The sequence below is a fragment of the Mirounga leonina genome, unplaced genomic scaffold, assembly GCF_011800145.1.
Source record: "Mirounga leonina isolate KUSES-001 unplaced genomic scaffold, KU_Mleo_1.0 Mir_91, whole genome shotgun sequence".
In the NCBI taxonomy this organism is placed as follows: Eukaryota; Metazoa; Chordata; class Mammalia; order Carnivora; family Phocidae; genus Mirounga; species Mirounga leonina.
This window is the reverse complement of record NW_023270839.1, coordinates 49,090,179-49,109,025: the sequence shown is the minus strand read 5'-3', so window position 1 is coordinate 49,109,025 and position 18,847 is coordinate 49,090,179. Positions and strand designations below refer to the sequence as shown.

At 37.9% G+C, this 18,847-nt stretch overlaps 1 protein-coding gene across 7 annotated transcripts in view; it reads left to right on the top strand.

Moving 5' to 3' along the window:
• The window catches only part of HMG20A (high mobility group 20A), a 94,998-nt gene that overhangs the window by 38,593 nt on the left and 37,558 nt on the right, over nt 1–18,847 (top strand). For 5 of the 7 annotated variants that reach the window (XM_034993991.1, XM_034993990.1, XM_034993985.1 and 2 more), the window contains 2 exons: nt 14,864–14,956; nt 17,706–17,853. In XM_034993991.1, the coding sequence (XP_034849882.1) occupies nt 14,868–14,956; nt 17,706–17,853 (237 nt within the window). In that variant the 5' untranslated portion in view covers nt 14,864–14,867. Of the gene's footprint in view, nt 1–13,181; nt 14,769–14,863; nt 14,957–17,705; nt 17,854–18,847 lie in introns of those variants that run through there. The other 2 variants (XM_034993988.1, XM_034993986.1) reach the window with 2 other exon arrangements.

Genomic DNA, 18,847 nt, shown 5'->3' with positions numbered 1-18,847 from the left:
TTTCAAAGAATGGGTCCATTTCATCTTGGTTATCAAATTTGTGGGCATAAAGTTGTCCACCACATTCCTTTATTATCCTTCTAATGTCTGTGAGATCTGTAGTAGTGTCCCCTTTTCATTTCTGACATTGGTAATTTGTGTCTTTTTTATTCTTAGCCTGGCCAGAGGCTTAACAATGTTATTGATCTTTTCAAAGAACCACCTTTTGGTTTTGTAGATTTTCTTGATTGATTTCCCATTTTCAATTTTACTGATTTCTGCTCTAATTTTTATTATATCTTATTTCCTGCTTACTTTGGAATTAATATGCTCTTCTTTTTCCAGTCTCCTAAAGTGGAAGCTTAGATTATTGATTTTAGATCTTTCTTCTTTTCTAGTATATGCATTCAGTGCTGTAAATTTACTTCTAAGCACTGCTTTTGCTGCATCCCACAAATTTTCACAAGTTCTATTTTCATTTTCTTTTAATTCAAAATATTTTTAAATTTCTCTTTATTTCTTCTTTGACTCATGTGTTACTTATAAGTGTGTTGTTTAATTTCCAAGTATTTTAGGATTTTCCAGCCTTCTTTCTGTTACTAATTTCTGGGTTTATTTCATTGTGGTCTGAAAGTAGACATTATATGATTTCTAGTCTTTTAAATTAAGGTATGTTTTATGGCCCAGAATTTGGTCTATCTTGGTGAATGTGCCATGTTGAGAAAAATGCGTAATCTACCATTGTTAGATTAAGTAGTCCTACAGATAACAATTATATCCAGTTGATTGGTGGTACTTTTGAGTTCAACTATGACCTTACTGATTTTCTATCTTCTTGAAATGTCTATTTCTGTTAGAGGGGTGTTAAAGTCTCCAACTATAATTGTGGATTCATCTGTTTCTCCTTACACTTCTATCAGTTTTTGCTTCACATGTTTGACCCTCTGTAGTTAGACATATAAACATTAAAAATTATTATGTCTTCCTTGAGTATTGCCCCCTGGCATTATGTAATGCCCCTCCTTATTCCTGATGACTTTCTTTGCTCTGAAGTCTGCTCTGTCTGAAATTAATATAGCTACTCTTGCTTTCTTTTAATTGATGTAGTATCATTTCCCATTCCTTCACTTTTAATGTATATGTGTCTTTATATTTAAAGTGGGTTCTTATAGACAACATATAGCTGAAACTTGTGTTTCAGTCACTCTTTCATTCTGACCATCATTGTCTTTTAATTGGTGTATTTAGAACATTTACATGTAAGGTGATAATTGATATAGTTGGATTAATATTTATCATCTTTGTTACTGGTTTCTATTTGTTGCCATTGTTCTTTGTTCCTTTTTTTTTTTTTTTTTTTTTGTCTTCTATACTTTTTCTGCCTTTGGTGGTTTTAATTGAGCATTTTGTATGATTCCATTTTCTCTCTCTTCTTACCATATCAATTCTCTTTCTATTTTTACTTTTTTAAGTTGCCCTAGAGTTTGCAATATGCATTTAAAACTACTCCAAGTCCACTTTCAAATAACACTGCTACGTTCATGGGTAGTTCAAGTACCATATAATAGCAAAATACTCCTAATTCTTTTCTCCCATCCCTTGTATCATTACTGTCATTTACTTTACATAAGAGTGTGTGTGTGTGTGTGTGTGTGTGTATAAGCATGCATAATCAAATACACTGTTGGTATTATTACTTTAAACAAGCTGTTATCTGTTAGATCAATTAAGAATAAGAAAAATTAACATTTTTATTTTGCCCTCAATTATTCATTCTCCAGTGGTCTTCCTTTCCTTATGTGGGTCCAAGTTACTGACCGTATTGTTTTTTTCTCCTTTCTTAAGAATTTTTTTGTTTGTTTGTTTCACTTTCAAGTACTACTTTCAAGGCAGTCTACTGGAAACAGATTCCTTCAATTTTTCTTTGTCTGTGAAAGTCTTTATTTCTCCCTCACTTTTGTAATATGATATCACAGGGTACAGAAATCTAGGCTGTTGGGTTTTTTTTCTCTCTCAACGCTTCAAATATTTCATCTCCTCTCTTGATTACATACTTTCTAAGGAGAGATTGGATATAATTCTTATCTTTGCTCCTGTAGGTTAGATATTTTTAGGGGGCTGGCTTCTATCTTACCCTTCTCCCCCCTCAGGAGATGTGAATGGATCAATTTTATCTTAATTCCAGTGTTTATTTTAACATACAGTGCTATATTAGTTTCAGGTGTACAATGTAGTGACCCAGCCTTCCATACATTACTCAGTGCTCATCAAGACAAGTGCACTCCTAATCCCCTTCAACTATTTCATCCATCCCCCCACTACCTCCCCTCAAACAAACCCTCAGTTTGTTCTCTATAGTTAAGAGTCTGTCTCTTGGTTTGCCTCTCTCTCTCTCTCTCTCTCTCTCTATTTCCTTTCCTTTGCTTGTTTGCTTTGTTTCTTAAATTCCACATGAATGAAATCATATATTTGTCTTTCTCTGACTGGCTTATTTTGCTTAGCATTATACTGTCCTGTTCCATCCATGTCGTTGCAAATGGCAAGATTTCATTCTTTTTATACCTGAATAATACTCCATTGTATATATATATACCACATCTTCTTTATCCATTCACCTATTGATGGACACTAGGCTACTTCCATAGTTTGGCTATTGTCAATAATGCTGCAGTAAACATAGGGGTGCATATATCCCTTCAAATTACTGTTTTCACATTCTTTGGGTTAATACTCAGTAGTGTGATTATTGGATCACAGGGTAGTTCTATTTTTAACATTTAGAGGAAAGTCCATATTGTTTTCCACAGTGGCTGCACCAATTTGCATTCCCACCAATGGTGCACAAGTGTTCTTTTTCTCCACATCCTCACCAACACTTGTTTCTTGAATTTTGTATTTTAGCCATTCTGATCAATGTCAGGTGATATCTCATTGTGGTTTTGATTTACATTTCACTGATGATGATGTTGAGCAAATTTTTATATGTCTGTTGGCCATCTGGATGTCTTTGGAGAAAGGTCTGTTCATGTCTTCTGCTCATGTTTCAATTAGATTATTTGGGGCTTTTGGTGTTGAGTTATATTAGATCTTTATATATTTTGGATACTAACCCTTTGTCAAATATGTCATTTGCAAATATCTTCTCCCATTGAATAGGTTGTCTTTTAGTTTTGTTGATTGTTTTCTTCACTGTGCAGAAGGTTTTTATTTTGATGTAGTCCCAATAGTTTATTTTAGCTTTTGTTTCCCTTCAGGAGACATATCTAGAAGGATGTTACTATGACCAATGTCAGAAAAATTACTGCCTGTTGTTTTCTCTTCTAGGATTTTTATGCTTTCAGGTCACATATTTAGGTCCTTAACCCATTTTGGATTTTATTTTTGTGTATGGTGTAAGAAAGTGGTCCAGTTTCATTCCTTTGCATGTAGTTGTCCAGTTTTCCCAAGACCATTTGTTGAAAAGACTCTTTTTCCCATTGCATATTCTTGCCTTTTTGTAGAAGATTAATTGACCATAGAATTGTGGGTTTATTGGGGCGCCTGGGTGGCTCAGTTGGTTAAGCGACTGCCTTTGGCTCAGGTCATGATCCTGGAGTCCCGGGATCGAGTCCCGCATCAGGCTCCCTGCTCAGCGGGGAGTCTGCTTCTCCCTCTCCCACTCCCCATTTGTGTTCCCTCTCTCGCTGTGTCTTTCTCTGTCAAATAAATAAATAAAATCTTTAAAAAAAAAAAAAAAAAAAAAAAAGAATTGTGGGTTTATTTCTGGGCTTTCTATTCTGTTCCATTGATCCATGTGCCTGTTTTTGTACCCGTACCATACTGTTTTGATAACAATAGCTTTGTAATATAACTTCAAGTCTGGAATTGTGATACCTCCAGTTTTGTTTTTGTTTTTCAAGATTGCTTTGGCTATTTGGGGTCTTTTGTGATTCTATACAAATTTTAGCATTGTTTGTTCTAGTTCTGTGAAGAATGCTGGTGGTATTTTGATAGGGATTGCATTATATGTGTAGATTGCTTTGGATAGTATAGACATTTTAACAATATTTGTTCTTCCAATCATGAGCATGGAATGTCTTTCCATTTCTTTGTATCAACCTCAATTTCTTTCATCACTGTTTTATACTTTTCAGAGTATAGGCCTTTCACCTCTTTGGTTAAGTGTATTCCTATGTATCTTATTATTTTGGGTATAGTTGTAAATGGGATTGTTTTTCTTGATTTCTCTTCTGCTGCTTCATTATTAGTGTATATAAATGCAACAGACTTCCATATATTGATTTTGTATCCTGTGACTTCATTGAATTCATTTGTCAGTTCTAGTATTTTTGTTGTTGTTGTTGGAGTCTTTAGCATTTTCTATATATATATTATCATATCATCTGCAAATTGTATATGTTTTACTTCTTCCTCACCAATTTGGATGACTTTTATTTCTTTCTCTTGTCTGATTGCTGTGGCCAGGACTTCCAGCACAGTGTTGAATAAAAGTGGTGAAAGTGGACATCCTTTTCTTGTTCCCAACCTTAGGAGAAAAGCTCTGTTTTTCCCAATTGAGTAAGATGTTAGGTGTGGATTTTTCATATAAGGCCTTTATTACATTAAGGTATATTCCCTGTAAACCTGCTATGTTGAGAGTTTGTATCATAAGTGGATATTGTACTTTATCAAATGCTTTTTCTGCATCTATTGAAATGATCATATGTTTTTTATCCTTTCTCTTGTTTTTCTTTAAGATTTTACTTTTAAGTAATCTCTACATCCAGTGTGGGGCTCAAACTCACAATCCCAAGATCAAGAGTTACATGCTCTACCAACTGAGCCAGGCCAGGTGCTCCTATCCTTTCTCATATTGATGCAATGTATCACATTGATTGATTTGTGAAAATTGAACCACTCTTACATCCTAGAAATAAATCCCACTTGATTGTGGTGAATGATTTTTTTTTTCAAGATTTTATTTATTTATTTGACAGAGAGAGACAGTGAGAGAGGGAACACAAGCAGGGGGAGTGGGAGAGGGAGAAGCAGGCTTCCCGCTGAGCAGGGAGCCCGATGCGGGGCTCGATCCCAGGACCCCAGGATCATGACCTGAGCTGAAGGCAGATGCTTAATGACTGAGCCACCCAGGCGCCCCAGTGGTGAATGATTTAACATATTGTTGGATTCAGTTTGCTAGTATTTTGTTCAGGATTTCTGCATCTGTGTTCATCAGAGATACTGGCCTCTAGTTTTCCTTTTTTGTGGTGTCTTTATCTGATTTTGGTATCAGGGTAATGCCTGCCTCACAGAATGAATTTGGAAGTTTTCCTTCCTCTTCTGTTTTTTGGAAAAGTTTGAGAAGAGTAGGTATTAACTTTTCTTTAAATGTTTGATAGAATTCCCCTATGAAACTGTCTGGTCCTGGACTTTTGTTTGTTGGGAGGTTTTTTATTACTGATTCAATTTCATTCCTGATAATCAGTCTGTTTAAATTTTCTATTCCTGCTTCAGTTTTGGTAGGTTATATGTTTCTAGGAATTTATCCATTTCTTTTAAGTTTGTATAATTTATTGGCATATAATTTGTCATAATATTCTCTTACAGTCATTTATATTTCTATGTTATTGGTTATTATTTCTCCTTTTTCATTTGTGATTTTGTTTATTTGAGTCCTCTCTTTTTTTGAGGCTGGCAGAGGTTTATCAATTTTATTGATCTTTTCAAAAAGAACCAGCTTCTGGTTTCAATGATATGTTCTATTGTCTTTTTGGTTTCTATATCATTTATTTCTGCTCTAATCTTTATTGTGTCCTTCCTTCTGGTTTTAGGTTTTGTTTGTTGTTCTTTCTCTAGATCCTTTAGGTATAAGGTTAAGTTGTTTATTTGAGATTTTTCTTTCTTCTTGGGATAGGCCTGTATTGCTATAAACGTCCTTCTTAGAACTGCTTTTCCTACATTCCAGAGATTTTGGAGCATTCTGTTTTCATTTTCATTTCTCTCCATGTAATTTTTTACTTCTTCTTTGATTTCTTAGTTGACCCATTCATGATTTAGTAGCATGTTACTTAGCCTCCATTTGTGCTCTTCTAGATTTTTTCTTACGGTTGATTTCTAGTTTCATAGCATTGTGGTCAGAAAAGATGCATGGTATGACTTGGATATTTTTGAATTTGTTGAGATTTGTTTTGTGACTTAATATGTGATCTCTTCTGGAGAATATTCCATGTGTACTTGAGAAGAATTTTTATTCTGCTGTTTTCATATGGAATGTTTTGAATATATGTGTTATATCCATCTGGTCTAGTGTGCCATTCAAAGCCACTGTTTCCTTGTTGATTTTCTCTTTGGATGATCTGTCCATTGATGTAAGTGGGGTGTTGATGTCCCCTACCCTTATTATATTACTATTGATTGGTTCCTTTATGTTTGTTATTAACTATTTTATGTATTTGGGTACTCCCATGTTGGGTGCATAAGAATTACAATTGTTATACCTTCTTATTGGACTGTCCCCTTAATAATTATATGTATGTCCTTCTTTGTCTCTTATTACAGTCTTTGTTTTAAAGTCTATTTTGTCCCTTATCGGTATTGCTACCCCAACTTTCTTTTGACATCCATTTGCATGATAAATGTTCCTCTGTCCCCTTATTTTCAATGTGCATGTGTCTTTAGGTCTGAAACGAGTCCCTTGTAGGCAGTGTGCAGATGGGTCTTGTTTTTTACCCATTACGTCATCCTGTGTCTTTTGATTGGAGGAGTTAATCCATTTACACTCATAGTAATTATTGATAGATATGTATTTATTGCCATTTTGATACTTGTTTTGTGATTGTTCTTGTAGTTCTTCCCTGATCCTTTCTTCTCTTGCTCTCTTTCACAGTTGGCTAGCTTTCTTTAGTGATATACTTGGGTTCCTTTCTCTTTCTTCTTTGTGTATCTGTGTTTGGTTTTTGATTTGTCATTACCATTAAGTTTTTATATAACATCTTCTGCATGTAGCAGTCTATATTAAGTTGATGGTTGCCTAAGTTTGAAACCAGTCTTTTCCCTCCCCCATGTTTTAGTTGTATGATATCATATTTTACATTCCTTTGTTTTATGAATCTTTTGAATGATTCTTACAGATATACTTATTTTTACTACTTTTGTATTTCCTACCTTTCTTATTCTTACTTATAGCTTTTCCTTTCCACTCAAAGATTCCCCTTTAACATTTCTTGTAGGGCTGGTTTAGTGGTCATGAACTCCTTTAGCTTTTGTTTGTCTGAGAAAGTCTTTATCTCTCCTTCAGTTCTGAATGATAGCCTTGCTGGATAGTGTATTCTTGGCTGCAGATATTTTCCTTTCAATATTTTGAATGCATCATGCCACTTTCTTCTGGCCTACAAAGTTTCTGCTGAAAAATCCACTTAGAGCCTTATGGGGTTTCCCTTGTGTATAACTGTCTTCTTTTCTCTTGTTGCTTTTAAATTTTCTCTTTTCATCCTTACTTTTTTACATTTTAATTACTGTATGCCTTGGTGTAAACCTCCTTGGGGTGATTTTGCTGGGGGGATCTCTCTGCCTCCTGGATCTAGATATCTCTTTACTTCCCCAGATTAGGAAAGTTTTCAGCTATTATTTCTTCAAATAAATTTTCTGTCCCCTTGTCTCTCTCTTCTTCTCCTGGGATCCCTATAATGCAAATGTTGTTACACTTGATGCAGTCACTGAGTTCCCTAAGTCTGTTCTCATTTGTGTATTTTTTTTCTCTTACCTGCTCAACTTGATTAATTTCCATTACTCTGTCTTCCAGATCATTAATTCATTCCTCTGCCTTTTCTAGCCTGCAATTTATTCCATCTGGTGTATTTTTAATTTCATTTATTGTGCTCTTCATCTCTGATTCTTTTTTATCTCTTTGTTAAGAGTCTCCCTGATGTTCTCCACTCTTTTCTCAAGTACAGCGAGTATCTTTATGATCATTACTTTAAATTATCTATCAGGCATATTACTTATATCCATTTAGCTTAGGTCTCTTGCTGTGGTTTTGTCCTCTTCTGTCATTTGGAACATATTTGTCTCTCTCATTTTGTCTAGTGCTCTGTGTCTGTTTCTGTGTGATAGGAAAGTCAGCTATGTGTCCTGCTCATGAAAGTAATGGCCTTATGAAGAAGAGGTCCTGTAGTGCCATGCAGCACAGTATCCTGTTTACCAGAACCTGGTACTTCAAGGGGTGTCTCCTGTGTGTGTTGCATGCATCCACTATTGTGTCCTGGCCACTTTTTCCTTCAGTCTAGTCGTCTAGAAAGGCTCTCTTTGCCTGTTTTGCCCAGTGTTTGGTCCACAGGTGGGGTATGCAATTTTATCAAGGTGCACTTAGGACTTGCAAGGCCCTGCACCACCACCAGGACTGAGGCGCTGCAAAACACACGAATTGGGAGGTGGGTTGGGAGATGCAATGTTGGCACAGTCTTCTCGGGGAGGGGACTTGGCAGTGCTGGGACTGCGGCAAACTTGACTGGAAAGGGTAGATCCACCAAAGCACAAGGAGTTGGGATTTGGTGTTAACAACTTAGGTAGCAAATAGTGAGTGTGGCTGCCGTTGGCTCCTTTGTTCTGGAGAAGCTCCTCTGTGATCCCTGGCCCTCTAGGACACACTCAGGAATGAGTCAATTACTCTCCCTCTCATATGCCCCAAGCATTTTTTAAACTGCTGCTTCTGTGCTGTATTTCCACTGGCTTTTTGACTTGCTGTCTCTTTAAGAGCAGGGACTCCGCTTACTATTGCCCTCCGGGCTGTCCCAGAACTGAGCCCATTGATTTTCTAAATTCCGTGCTTTCAAACAATGAATCATGGAACACTACATCAAAAACTAATGATGTACTTTTTGATGACTAACATAACATAACATAATATGAATAAATAAATAAATAATGTACTGTAGTGTGACTAACATAACATAAATGTAATATAAATAAATAAATAGATAGAAAGATAGATAGATAAATTAATTCCATGCTGTAAGTCCCGCTGGTTGTAAGAACTCAGGAAATTTGGCCCTCTCACTTTGAAAGCCAAATGTTACAGGAATTCCTCTTCCTCATGCAGGCTTCCCAGTGATAGTTTGTTTCTTTTCCTCTCCCAGGCTGCAGCTCCCTTCCCCTGGCCAGCCCAGCAGCCTACAGGAGCAGTTTGGCTCCCCACCACATCTCTGCCCTCCCTGCCCTCTTCAGTATAGCCTCTTCCCACCTTCAGTTGTGCAGTCTGTTCTGCCTGCCTGGGGAGGGGGGAGGGGGGAGGGGGCAGGGCGGGTGGTGGTTCTGGGTTATTTACACTGACGTGAGTGTTATCTGGTTGTATCCACGGGACAAGGAGAACTTAGGGTCCTCTTACTCCACCGTCTTTCCAGCCTCCCCTCTGGTCTGGCTTCTTTCAAGATTTTTTTTCTTTGTCTTTGATTTCCTGAAGTTTGAATATGATATTTTTTACTATAGTTTTTTTTGTTTGTTTTTTATATTACTCCTCTTTGGTATTCTCTGAGCCTTTGTGACATTAATTGGGAGGAATTCTCAGTCACTGTTGCTTCAAATATTGCTTTTGTTCTTTTCTCTCTTCTGCTGTTCCCATTACATGTATGTTACACGTTTTGTAGTTATTCCACAGTTCTTGGATAATCTGTCCCTTTTTTGTATTCCAGTCTGTTTTCTCTTTGCTTTTCCGTTTTAGAAATTTCTCTTATATTATCAAGCTCAGAGAGTCTATCCTCAGCTATGTCCAATCTACTAATAAATCCATCAAAAATATTCATTTGTTATTTTTATCTCCAGCATTTCTTTTTGATTCATTCTTAGAATGTCCATCTCTCTGTTTATATTTTACATTATCTGTCTCTTCCTGCATGTTGTCTACTTTTTCCATTAAAGCCCTTAACATATAATTTTAAAATATTCTGGTCTGAAAGCTTCAGTATTCATGCATATATTACTTGTTCAGTCTCTTCAAACTGTGTTTTTTGTCTTCTAGTATGCCTTGTAATTTTTTGTTGAAAAGTAGACATAATATACTAGATAAAAGGAACTGTGGTACATAGGCCTTCAGTAATGTAGTGATAAGAGTAGAGGGAGAAGCATTCTATAGTTTTATAATTAGGTCTCAGTCTTTTGGTGAGCCTGTGCCCCTGGACTGTAACCTCCAATGCTTCTCAGGTTTTTTCTCCCTTTAGGTGAGACAGGATGTTTGGAGAGAGCTGGAGTTGTATGTTTCCCTTAGTCCATGTGGAAAGCTAGAAGGGCTAGAATTGATATTTCTCTAGCATTCCTAAAAAGTGTAGTAAGGATATGGAGAATTTGGAACTCTCATATATTAGGAGAGTTACTCCTCTCCTAATGTTAGGAGGAATGTAAAATGGTGCAGATGCTTTTGAAGACACTTTGGCAGCTCCTCAAAATATTAAATATGGAGTTACCATATGACCCAGCAGTTCCATTCCTAGGTATATGCCCAGGAGAACTGAAAACATGTCCACAAGAAAACTTGTACACAAATGTTCATAAACAGCATTATTCACAGTGACCAAAAAGTAGAACCAACCTAGGTCTATCAGCTGATAAATGGATAAGCAAAATGTGATGTAGCCCTACAATGGAATATTATTTAGCCATAAAAAGGAACGAGGGGCACCTGGGTGGCTCAGTCATTAAGCATCTGCCTTCAGCTCAGGTCATGATCCCAGGGTCCTGGGTTCGAGCCCCGCATCGGGCTCCCAGGGAGCCCTTTTCTCCCTCTCCCACTCCCCCTGCTTGTGTTTCTGCTATCTCTCTCTCTGTCGAATAAATAAATAAAATCTTAAAAAAAAAAAAAAGGAACGAAATGCTGATGCGTATAGTGTGATGAAGCTAGAAGACCTTTATGCCAAATGAAAGAAGCCAGACACAAAAGGCCACATAGTGTATGATTCCATTTATATGAGATGTTCAGAAGAGGTATAGCCATAAAGATGGAAAGGAGATTAGTGGTTACCCAGGCCTTGGAGAAGGGGAGAATGAGGAGTAACTGCTAATGGGTACCAAGTTTCTTTGTGGGATGATGAAAATGTTCTAAAATCAATTATGGTGTGGGTTGTATGGTATAGCCTTGTAAATACACAAAAGCCACTGAATTGTATACTTAAAGGAGTGAGTTTTATGGTGTGTGAATTACATGTTTAAAAAAATAAAGCAACTTAGGGTGGCCTTTGATATGAGTCAGGGATAGGGAGTGTGAAGAGAGGAGGGTGAGTGGGAGGGTTTGGGTGACTTAGGTTTGAATTGGTTGGAAAAGTTTGACAGAACTGATACGGCAGTTGGGGAAGATCCTGAGAAAATGTAGAATGATTGCTGAGAACATTGAAGGCCTAGTTGTGGTTGGATAAATTTATAGGAGCACCCTTTGTTTTGTGATTTTTCTCCAACACCATCTTGAGCTAAAACTCAGAATTGATCTATATCTGAGGTGTAGAAGGAGTAGCAAGGCAAAAGATTTGAGAGTGTTGACAAAGGAATATTTGAAATGTGGCCACGGAGTCTAAGCTGGACAGAGAAGGGAAAATCAAGGGTCAGTGAATAGAAGTTTGTGTGGTTAGAGGTCAGTTGTAGTAGAAGTAATTGAGAGAGCCAAAATGATAGGGAATAGTGGTCAGAAATACTTGAATTTCAGGTTGGTTGGACAAACGACACGATTTTTAAAAGAACTGGGAGTTTTACGTTAGGCTTTTAGTGTGGAAAATGAGAACAGAATCCCTTCTTTCAACTCTGAGGTGTGTGATGGGGAGGGAATATGGTGCCTCTCCATGAAAGAACTTAATGAAGTGGGATTAACATATGAAAGGAAGGAAAGGGCACTTGAAAAGAGCCAACCCCAGAAAACCTAAGTACAAATTAGGCTTCCAGCACTGTCCAACACATGTGGAATAATGTAGTCTCATTGTTGAGATCATCCCTTTTTTTGGGAAGGATTACTAGGAAAATCTTAGTTGAGGAACATTTCTTAAACTCCACCTGTATTGACCAAAGCAATGTTCTGAATATGATTTGGCTCCCCATATTTACTACAGGGAGAAAATGTGTTGATTGGCCAATAAATATCTAATGTGCTTAATATAATTGTCATTAAAATATCTTAAATTGGCACCATGTTTTATACATCATTTTTTTTTCAGTGAGTGGCTAGTGTTGGAGGGTATTTTTGGATTTTCACAGCTACAGTCTAGACCCTCGTTCAAAGTATAAGCCCCAAGGTAATACCGTTTTTTGAGGCCTCCAGGTAGAAGCCTTCACTGGGAGGTCCCTACTGTAAGGAAACGTCTGCCTGATATGCTTACTTATGTAAACTGCAGTGGAGAACCAGAGTTGTATATTGCTTTGTCTTTGCATATTTCTCTTCTTTTCCCTTCCAGAACAGCATTCATTACATTTCTTAAGTGCTTCACATAGAATTTCAAAGTTCAGTGTGACCTCTGTACTGGGACATTATCAGACACAGATGCTACACTGGAAGGCTTTTTGGCAGTCAGTGGCTTGGTAGCCATGATTCTGTTTGAATCACCCCCTCACGGACCATATGAAAGCAGATTCTTGCAGGATCCCAGTTATGTTCTTGGGAATCATTTTCTTTTCCAACTTATTGGACTAGTTTAGAAGCCTTTGGGTTTCACTGGACTTTTTCCTCATTTCCTTCTTTTGTTGATCTTGGCCCCTTAACCTTCCACCCACTTTATTACTCATTTCTTAGGGACCTGACTACTCTGTAACGCTAGAGAAAATATATCTGAAGCCATATGGGTTGAGTAAAACCAACTTCAGAAAAGAAAAAAAGAGCAAGAAATTTGTGTTCTTTCAACTTCCTTTGTTTATATGATCTGTTTATATGTTACTAAGGTTGTGTTGTCCAGCTACCTCCCAATATCTCAACAATGACTGAAGGAAGATAACTGGGCAGCCCCCTAAGAGGGTCATGGTGGCATAGTGAATGACAAGACACTTCATTCACCCCCTGCCAGATAAGATATTGCCTTTGAGTTTTGAGGAATGCCAGGAGCTTCAGATGCTGAATCTTAAAGTTCTTGAAAGGCCATTTGCATTTAGGGAGACGTTTAGAAAGAAGCCAGCTAACCGAGTCCTTCCTTATAAAGTTTTGGAATAATTATCTGGCTATTTGAATGTTTGCTCGTGGTTTACAGGTAAGCTGTATGGCATCTAATTGATTAATGGTTTTTTTGATCAGATGAATATCAGGATAAGGTGATGTTAACAGCCCTTAAAGCCCAGGCTCTAATCTGGTCTGTGCATAATGTGAATTAAAATTAAATTAAAATGTAGTACACTTATATCAGGATTATTCTAGAAAACATCTAGAATGGAATTTTGTGGTATTTGTTAGAGCCCCTCGTAAACCCCCCTGTCTTGAAGGAATTGGGAAGGGTTAGCAAACATCCCTGCACGTGGAATAAACTCCTGATTGAGTCTAAAGTTCCTCTCTCTGCTTTCCATGCTCCACCCACCACAATGGGTAAGAGACATACAGATGTGTTTTTTCCACATTAAGCTGTGTAGGAACCTTGGTCTGCTAACTAACAAATGTAGAAGGAAAAACAAGAAAATTAAGTAAGAATAAGAAAGAGGTAAACCGTCAGTGTTACCATTTCGGAAGTATAGGACTCTGCTGAGCATTTAGAATTTGGTGTTGGCGTCATCCGTCTCTTCTTGGTGTTTCCTCCTCCGTAGGATGACTCCTAGCTCCGCCTGGCCTGCTGTGCCTTCCCCTTAATTGCGGTTTCACTCGGTCCCCTTAGCAGCAGCCCCTGAAATAACTGCTGAGGGAGCTCCAAAGTGAATTCTCATAATGTGCTTCTCAGTTCTCCCTGTTTGACTGAGGCACTCTTTCTTGGTTGGTGTGCCATTCCACCTAAGTGGCTACGGTTCGGGGTCACCACTAAACTTTCTGTTTGGGTATCACTTTCACGATGAAGGGGAGGCTGCTGCTTTTAGCTGTATGGGGTGACGCCCTCAGTGGTAAGCCTTGAAAGGGAAAATCTTTCGTTGTAGTGATATGCTAAATGAAATTACTCTCTGTCACTCTGTCCTTTTATCCTTCCAATCTGATAACCTCAAGTTCTTGTGATTTATTTGGTTTCCTTCAGTTGAGCTCAGTAGTTTCCTGTATCCAGGTGCATGCTATTTCCGTTGGTCATCATGGGGATGCAGAGCATATTTCTGACCTGGAAGTGTGGTTGCTTTAACTCTGCACCACATCAGTCTGCCTTCCAGCCTCCACTTCCTCTGCATTATTTCCTTTTGGAGGGCTCAGTTTGTTACCATTTAATCTAAGGATGATTCATCTGGGACTGAGACCCGGTAATGCTGTAATAACAATACCTTGCTTTATATAATAATACTCAAAGCACTTAGGATCTTAGCCTTTCTCTGTTTATGAAGCTCTTTCAGCTTGATCCTCACAATAACCCTGTGGGTCAAGTCAGCAGTTTTGTCTATGTCTAAGCTGGTAAAACTATATCTCAAAGACACTGAATAACTTGTTCAGGGTCACAGTGCTTCTGAGTTACTCTGCTTAACAATTTTTACAGAAAATGAAGAATGCTTTTGAGGATATTCTGATTGAACAAAAAGGAATTTCCAAACTGTGTCCCATTTATTAAAATCTAACTGTTTTTAGTCTGGTCGGTCGGTAAGACCAAAGTCAAGAACCCATTAACCAGAGTTTAAATTGACATGTCCAAGTCAAGAAAATAAATATTTAGTTCAGTTTCTCTTCTGCTGCTGATGTGGTAAGTTTAAGGAAGGCTGGCTCTTAAATTACTGGAACTTCAACTGGAAGTAATTAAAGTGTTATCATTATTTTCTTATCCTCTCTTCCTTTTAGAGAGATGGAAACCTTGATGACTAGCTCCACCCTGCCACCCCTTTTTGCAGATGAAGATGGCTCTAAGGAGAGTAATGATCTGGCTACAACTGGGTAAGCAGCTGCTTTGGGACACTGGGCCTCTCTGCCTAGGCTTCAAAACAAAATGTGTGAGGTCCTAAAGAGACCATTTTATAGCATAAAAATAGAAGGTATGTTTGTTATGCTTTGCAAAGAGAGTGAGAGCCACTGTAAGCTGCTTTGTAATCTGCATTCAACTGTCATCTGCCGTGCTCTGGTTCCTGTGAACTGGAACAGCAGTATATGGACCTAGGAAACATCATCGGTTCCTCACAGTTAAGAGAATTACATAGTCACCATTAAGTAAATACCTACCACAGGGCCAGCTCTGAAAATCAAGTTCATTTTCTGTTTGAATTGCCACAGATATTGAAGTAATTTTTCCCCCAAAGGTCAGATTGTTTTTCTAGATCAGATTTTTTTTTTTAAAGATTTTATTTATTTATTTGACAGCGAGAGAGGGAACACAAGCAGGGCAAGTGGGAGAGGGAGAAGCAGGCTTCCCGCTGAGCAGGGAGCCCGATGCGGTGCTCGATCCCAGGACCCTGAGATCATGACCGGAGCCGAAGGCAGACGCTCAATGACTGAGCCACCCAGGCGCCTCCAGATCAGATTTTTTAATAAGACTCTTTTATTCAAGATGCGTGCAAGCTCTGACTGACTTCTATTCCTTTTTTTCCCCCATCTCCTTTCTTTGATATTTTCGGACAAATATGTAAAGGAATATAAAAAAGGACTAATAGCAGTAGTCCCTCTTCCCTTGAAAATCTCTGTTCCACTTGAATTCTTATCTTTGTACTTAGAAGTTATTTGCCATGGAAAAAATATATTCACTAATAGATTGAAGTGCTAGCTAATCTCTACGACGAATTATTTTAACATTCTATAGTGCTCTTTAAATATAGACTACACTTTGTAATTCTGCTTTCTTCCTTCACATTTCTTTCTTTCCTCATTAATATCTGCCTTTTGACCTTACTATTCAGATAAAACTGCTCTCCAAGACTTTTCTAAAAGCTGCCTCGTTGCTAAATCCAATTCATTCAAGAAAAATGTTCTGAGTGTCTCCTATGTGCCAGACACTGTTCTAGGCACTGAATACTATGCAATGACCAAAGCAGACAGAAATACCAGCCCTGTACAGCTTAAAGCCTCCTGGGGACGTCAGGCAATAAACAGGGCAAATAGGTAAAATACATACTGTGTTGTTAAGAACTATGGATTAACAAATAAAGCAGGGAAGAGGGATAGGAAGGCTTTGGGGTACCGTTTTAGATAAGATGGCCCCAGAAAGGCTTTAAGCGTAGATTGAATAAAGACCTGGAAGAGGTAAGGTAGCTAGAATACAGTTCTCTAGGGAAGATTATTCGAGGCAGAGGGAGGAGTAAGTGTAAAACTCCCTGAGTTAAGAGCGTTTCTACCTTTTAGAAATAGCCAGGAGGCCAGTGTGGCTGGAGCAAAGTATTCCAGGGGAAGGGTAATAGAGGGCAAGTCTGAGTGAGGGCCAGAGGTTTTACACTGTAGTAGGTTCCCAGGCGATGTCAATGCTGCTGTGTGAGGCCCATACTTTTGAGTAGCAAGGGACTAGATCGTCTAGGATCTTATAGGTCAGAGTAAGCACTTTAACTGGCACTCCAAGTGAGGTGGGAAAGTTGAAAAATCATAAATCAAACCATCTTAAATTGGGAACTGCCTGTATAAATAATTTTATAAAGGAAAGAAGAAAAATGACATGGGATCAAGAGAGTGCTTTTTGTTTCATTTTGTTTTGTTTTAAGATAAGAGTAAAAATGCCACATTTGTAGGCTGATTAGGCTGATCCAGTAGACAGGGAAGAATTGATAATGCCAGAGAGGGCAGAATTGCTAAAAACCTGTCTTTGAGTAGGCTAGACACTGTGGGGTCCACAGCACAAATGGAAGGGTTGTTGACTTTAACTAAGAGCGTGCCAGTTCATTCATAGGAACAAAAGAACCTTTTTTTTTCTCTTCAGTCTTTATCCAACTTGCCATCTTCAAGGCATTTGATGCCTCTGACCACTCCCCTCTGGTTCCTGTTCATTTCAGTCAGGGTTCATAGGATTGGTATGCTTTCCCAAACCTAGTGCCCATATTTTACTGAAATAAGAGTGTACAAGAATTAGTAACTTAAAAATTGATGGCACCATTGAAATGAGAGTGACAGTGAGAGAACAAGTTGCCGAAGACATCACAATTGAAATATCTGGAAAACACAGCTACCAAGATCAAACTGGGTTTCTGATGGCATCTCTTTTCAGAGAACATGATTGGCATTGAGTTCATAGATTCTCTTAGCCTTTTTCAAAGGACCTCAACGACCTCAAAAATGTTAGAAACTCCTGCTTAAAATCATCTATTATATTTTCTAGAAAGGGTCAGAAAAGTATAATTTCTTTCATTTCCAGGCCAGTCTGCAGCTGCTTTCATTCATTTCTCAGCCCGCTGTAATCTGGTTTTTATTCCCATAATTCCACTAAAACTATGGTCCCTAAAATTGCCAACAACCTTAAGGTCTTCAAATTTAGCAGATACTTTTTAGCCTATCTTATTTGACATCTAGTTCATTCAAGCACTGAAACTATTTTTTTTTACTGCTCTGTAACTGTTCTGGAGACATTGTTTTCATTTACCCAAATGAGGTGGGGGAATTAAAGCCGGCTTCTGCTTCTGCTGGCAGGGAAATTTGTCTTGAACCTTGGTAAATAGGAATTTTTGATGCCGTTGATAACTGAACCATTGCACATCTGCCTGTTATTCTTAAGGTTAACCCACCCAGAGGTTCCATATAGTGGTGGAGCCACATCGTCCACCAACAATCCAGAATTTGTGGAGGATCTCTCCCAGGGTCAGTTGCTTCAGAATGAGGCCTCAAATACAACAGAAGGCACTGAACAGAGGCATGAAGATGAGGTAAGCTGAAGCATCTCTTCCTGTTACCAGTCTCTGAAGTTTCTGAAGAAGCAGTCGGCAAGGGAATTGATCGAAGTGTTCATCCTCTGACCTTCGTACATTCTGCAGAATTTTCTTCAAAGAACCATAATTATGGTTTCACACAGAACCACATTAATGGTTTTAATGACATAGAGACAAGTAGAATCTTTTCCCCCCTACTTAATGAACTTACACCTAACATCATATTAGATGCTCAACAAATGCTTGTTGAATGAATGATTGATTTAAATAAGTAATTAATGAGAAGTCCCTGTGCCCTTGTTGAAGGCCACACATTGCACACCAAGCCCTGCAGTGTGGAGTCCTATGTGTACTGAAAGGATTCTCACCACTTACCAGGCCGTTCACCTTCCCCTAGAGGGCGTCTTTCCTAACTCACATGAGGTTCCAAGTGGGCCCCCGTCAGTCATGCCCTTTTTGGACTTTAAGCCTTCCTCACGAATGATTGATTCCATTGTCCAAGTTTTAAGGCACTCTTTTTTTTTTAGGCATAAAAGAGTAGCACCATTAATTTTGTCTTTTTCTTATTCTAAAAGAGCTTTTTTCATGTTGGCATCCTTAAAGATTATAATGAATGCTTGAAGCTTCTTAAACATCTTAAAATCCTTAGTAGCTTTAATGTTACTAAGTTTATAAGACAAAAACAGAAAAAAAAGCTGATACTAAATACACCAATTGCCCATTGGTGAATTATTGCACCATTTTATATATATTTTGAGTACAGTCCTATAGTTAATATTTAGATGTTCTTGTCCCATTTTGCTTATCTTTTTCTTCCCTGAAATAAGACTTCTTGTATCCATAAAACTATTAACTGATAGGCTGTGTGTATTTGTAAAATTATGAAGCAGAAATGTGATGTAGTTTGCATCTCATTGAAAGGGCTGTGGTAAAACATCAGTAGTACCTCAGTCCTTTCTTTAAAGTTTTTGAGGTGATTTCATCTTTTGAT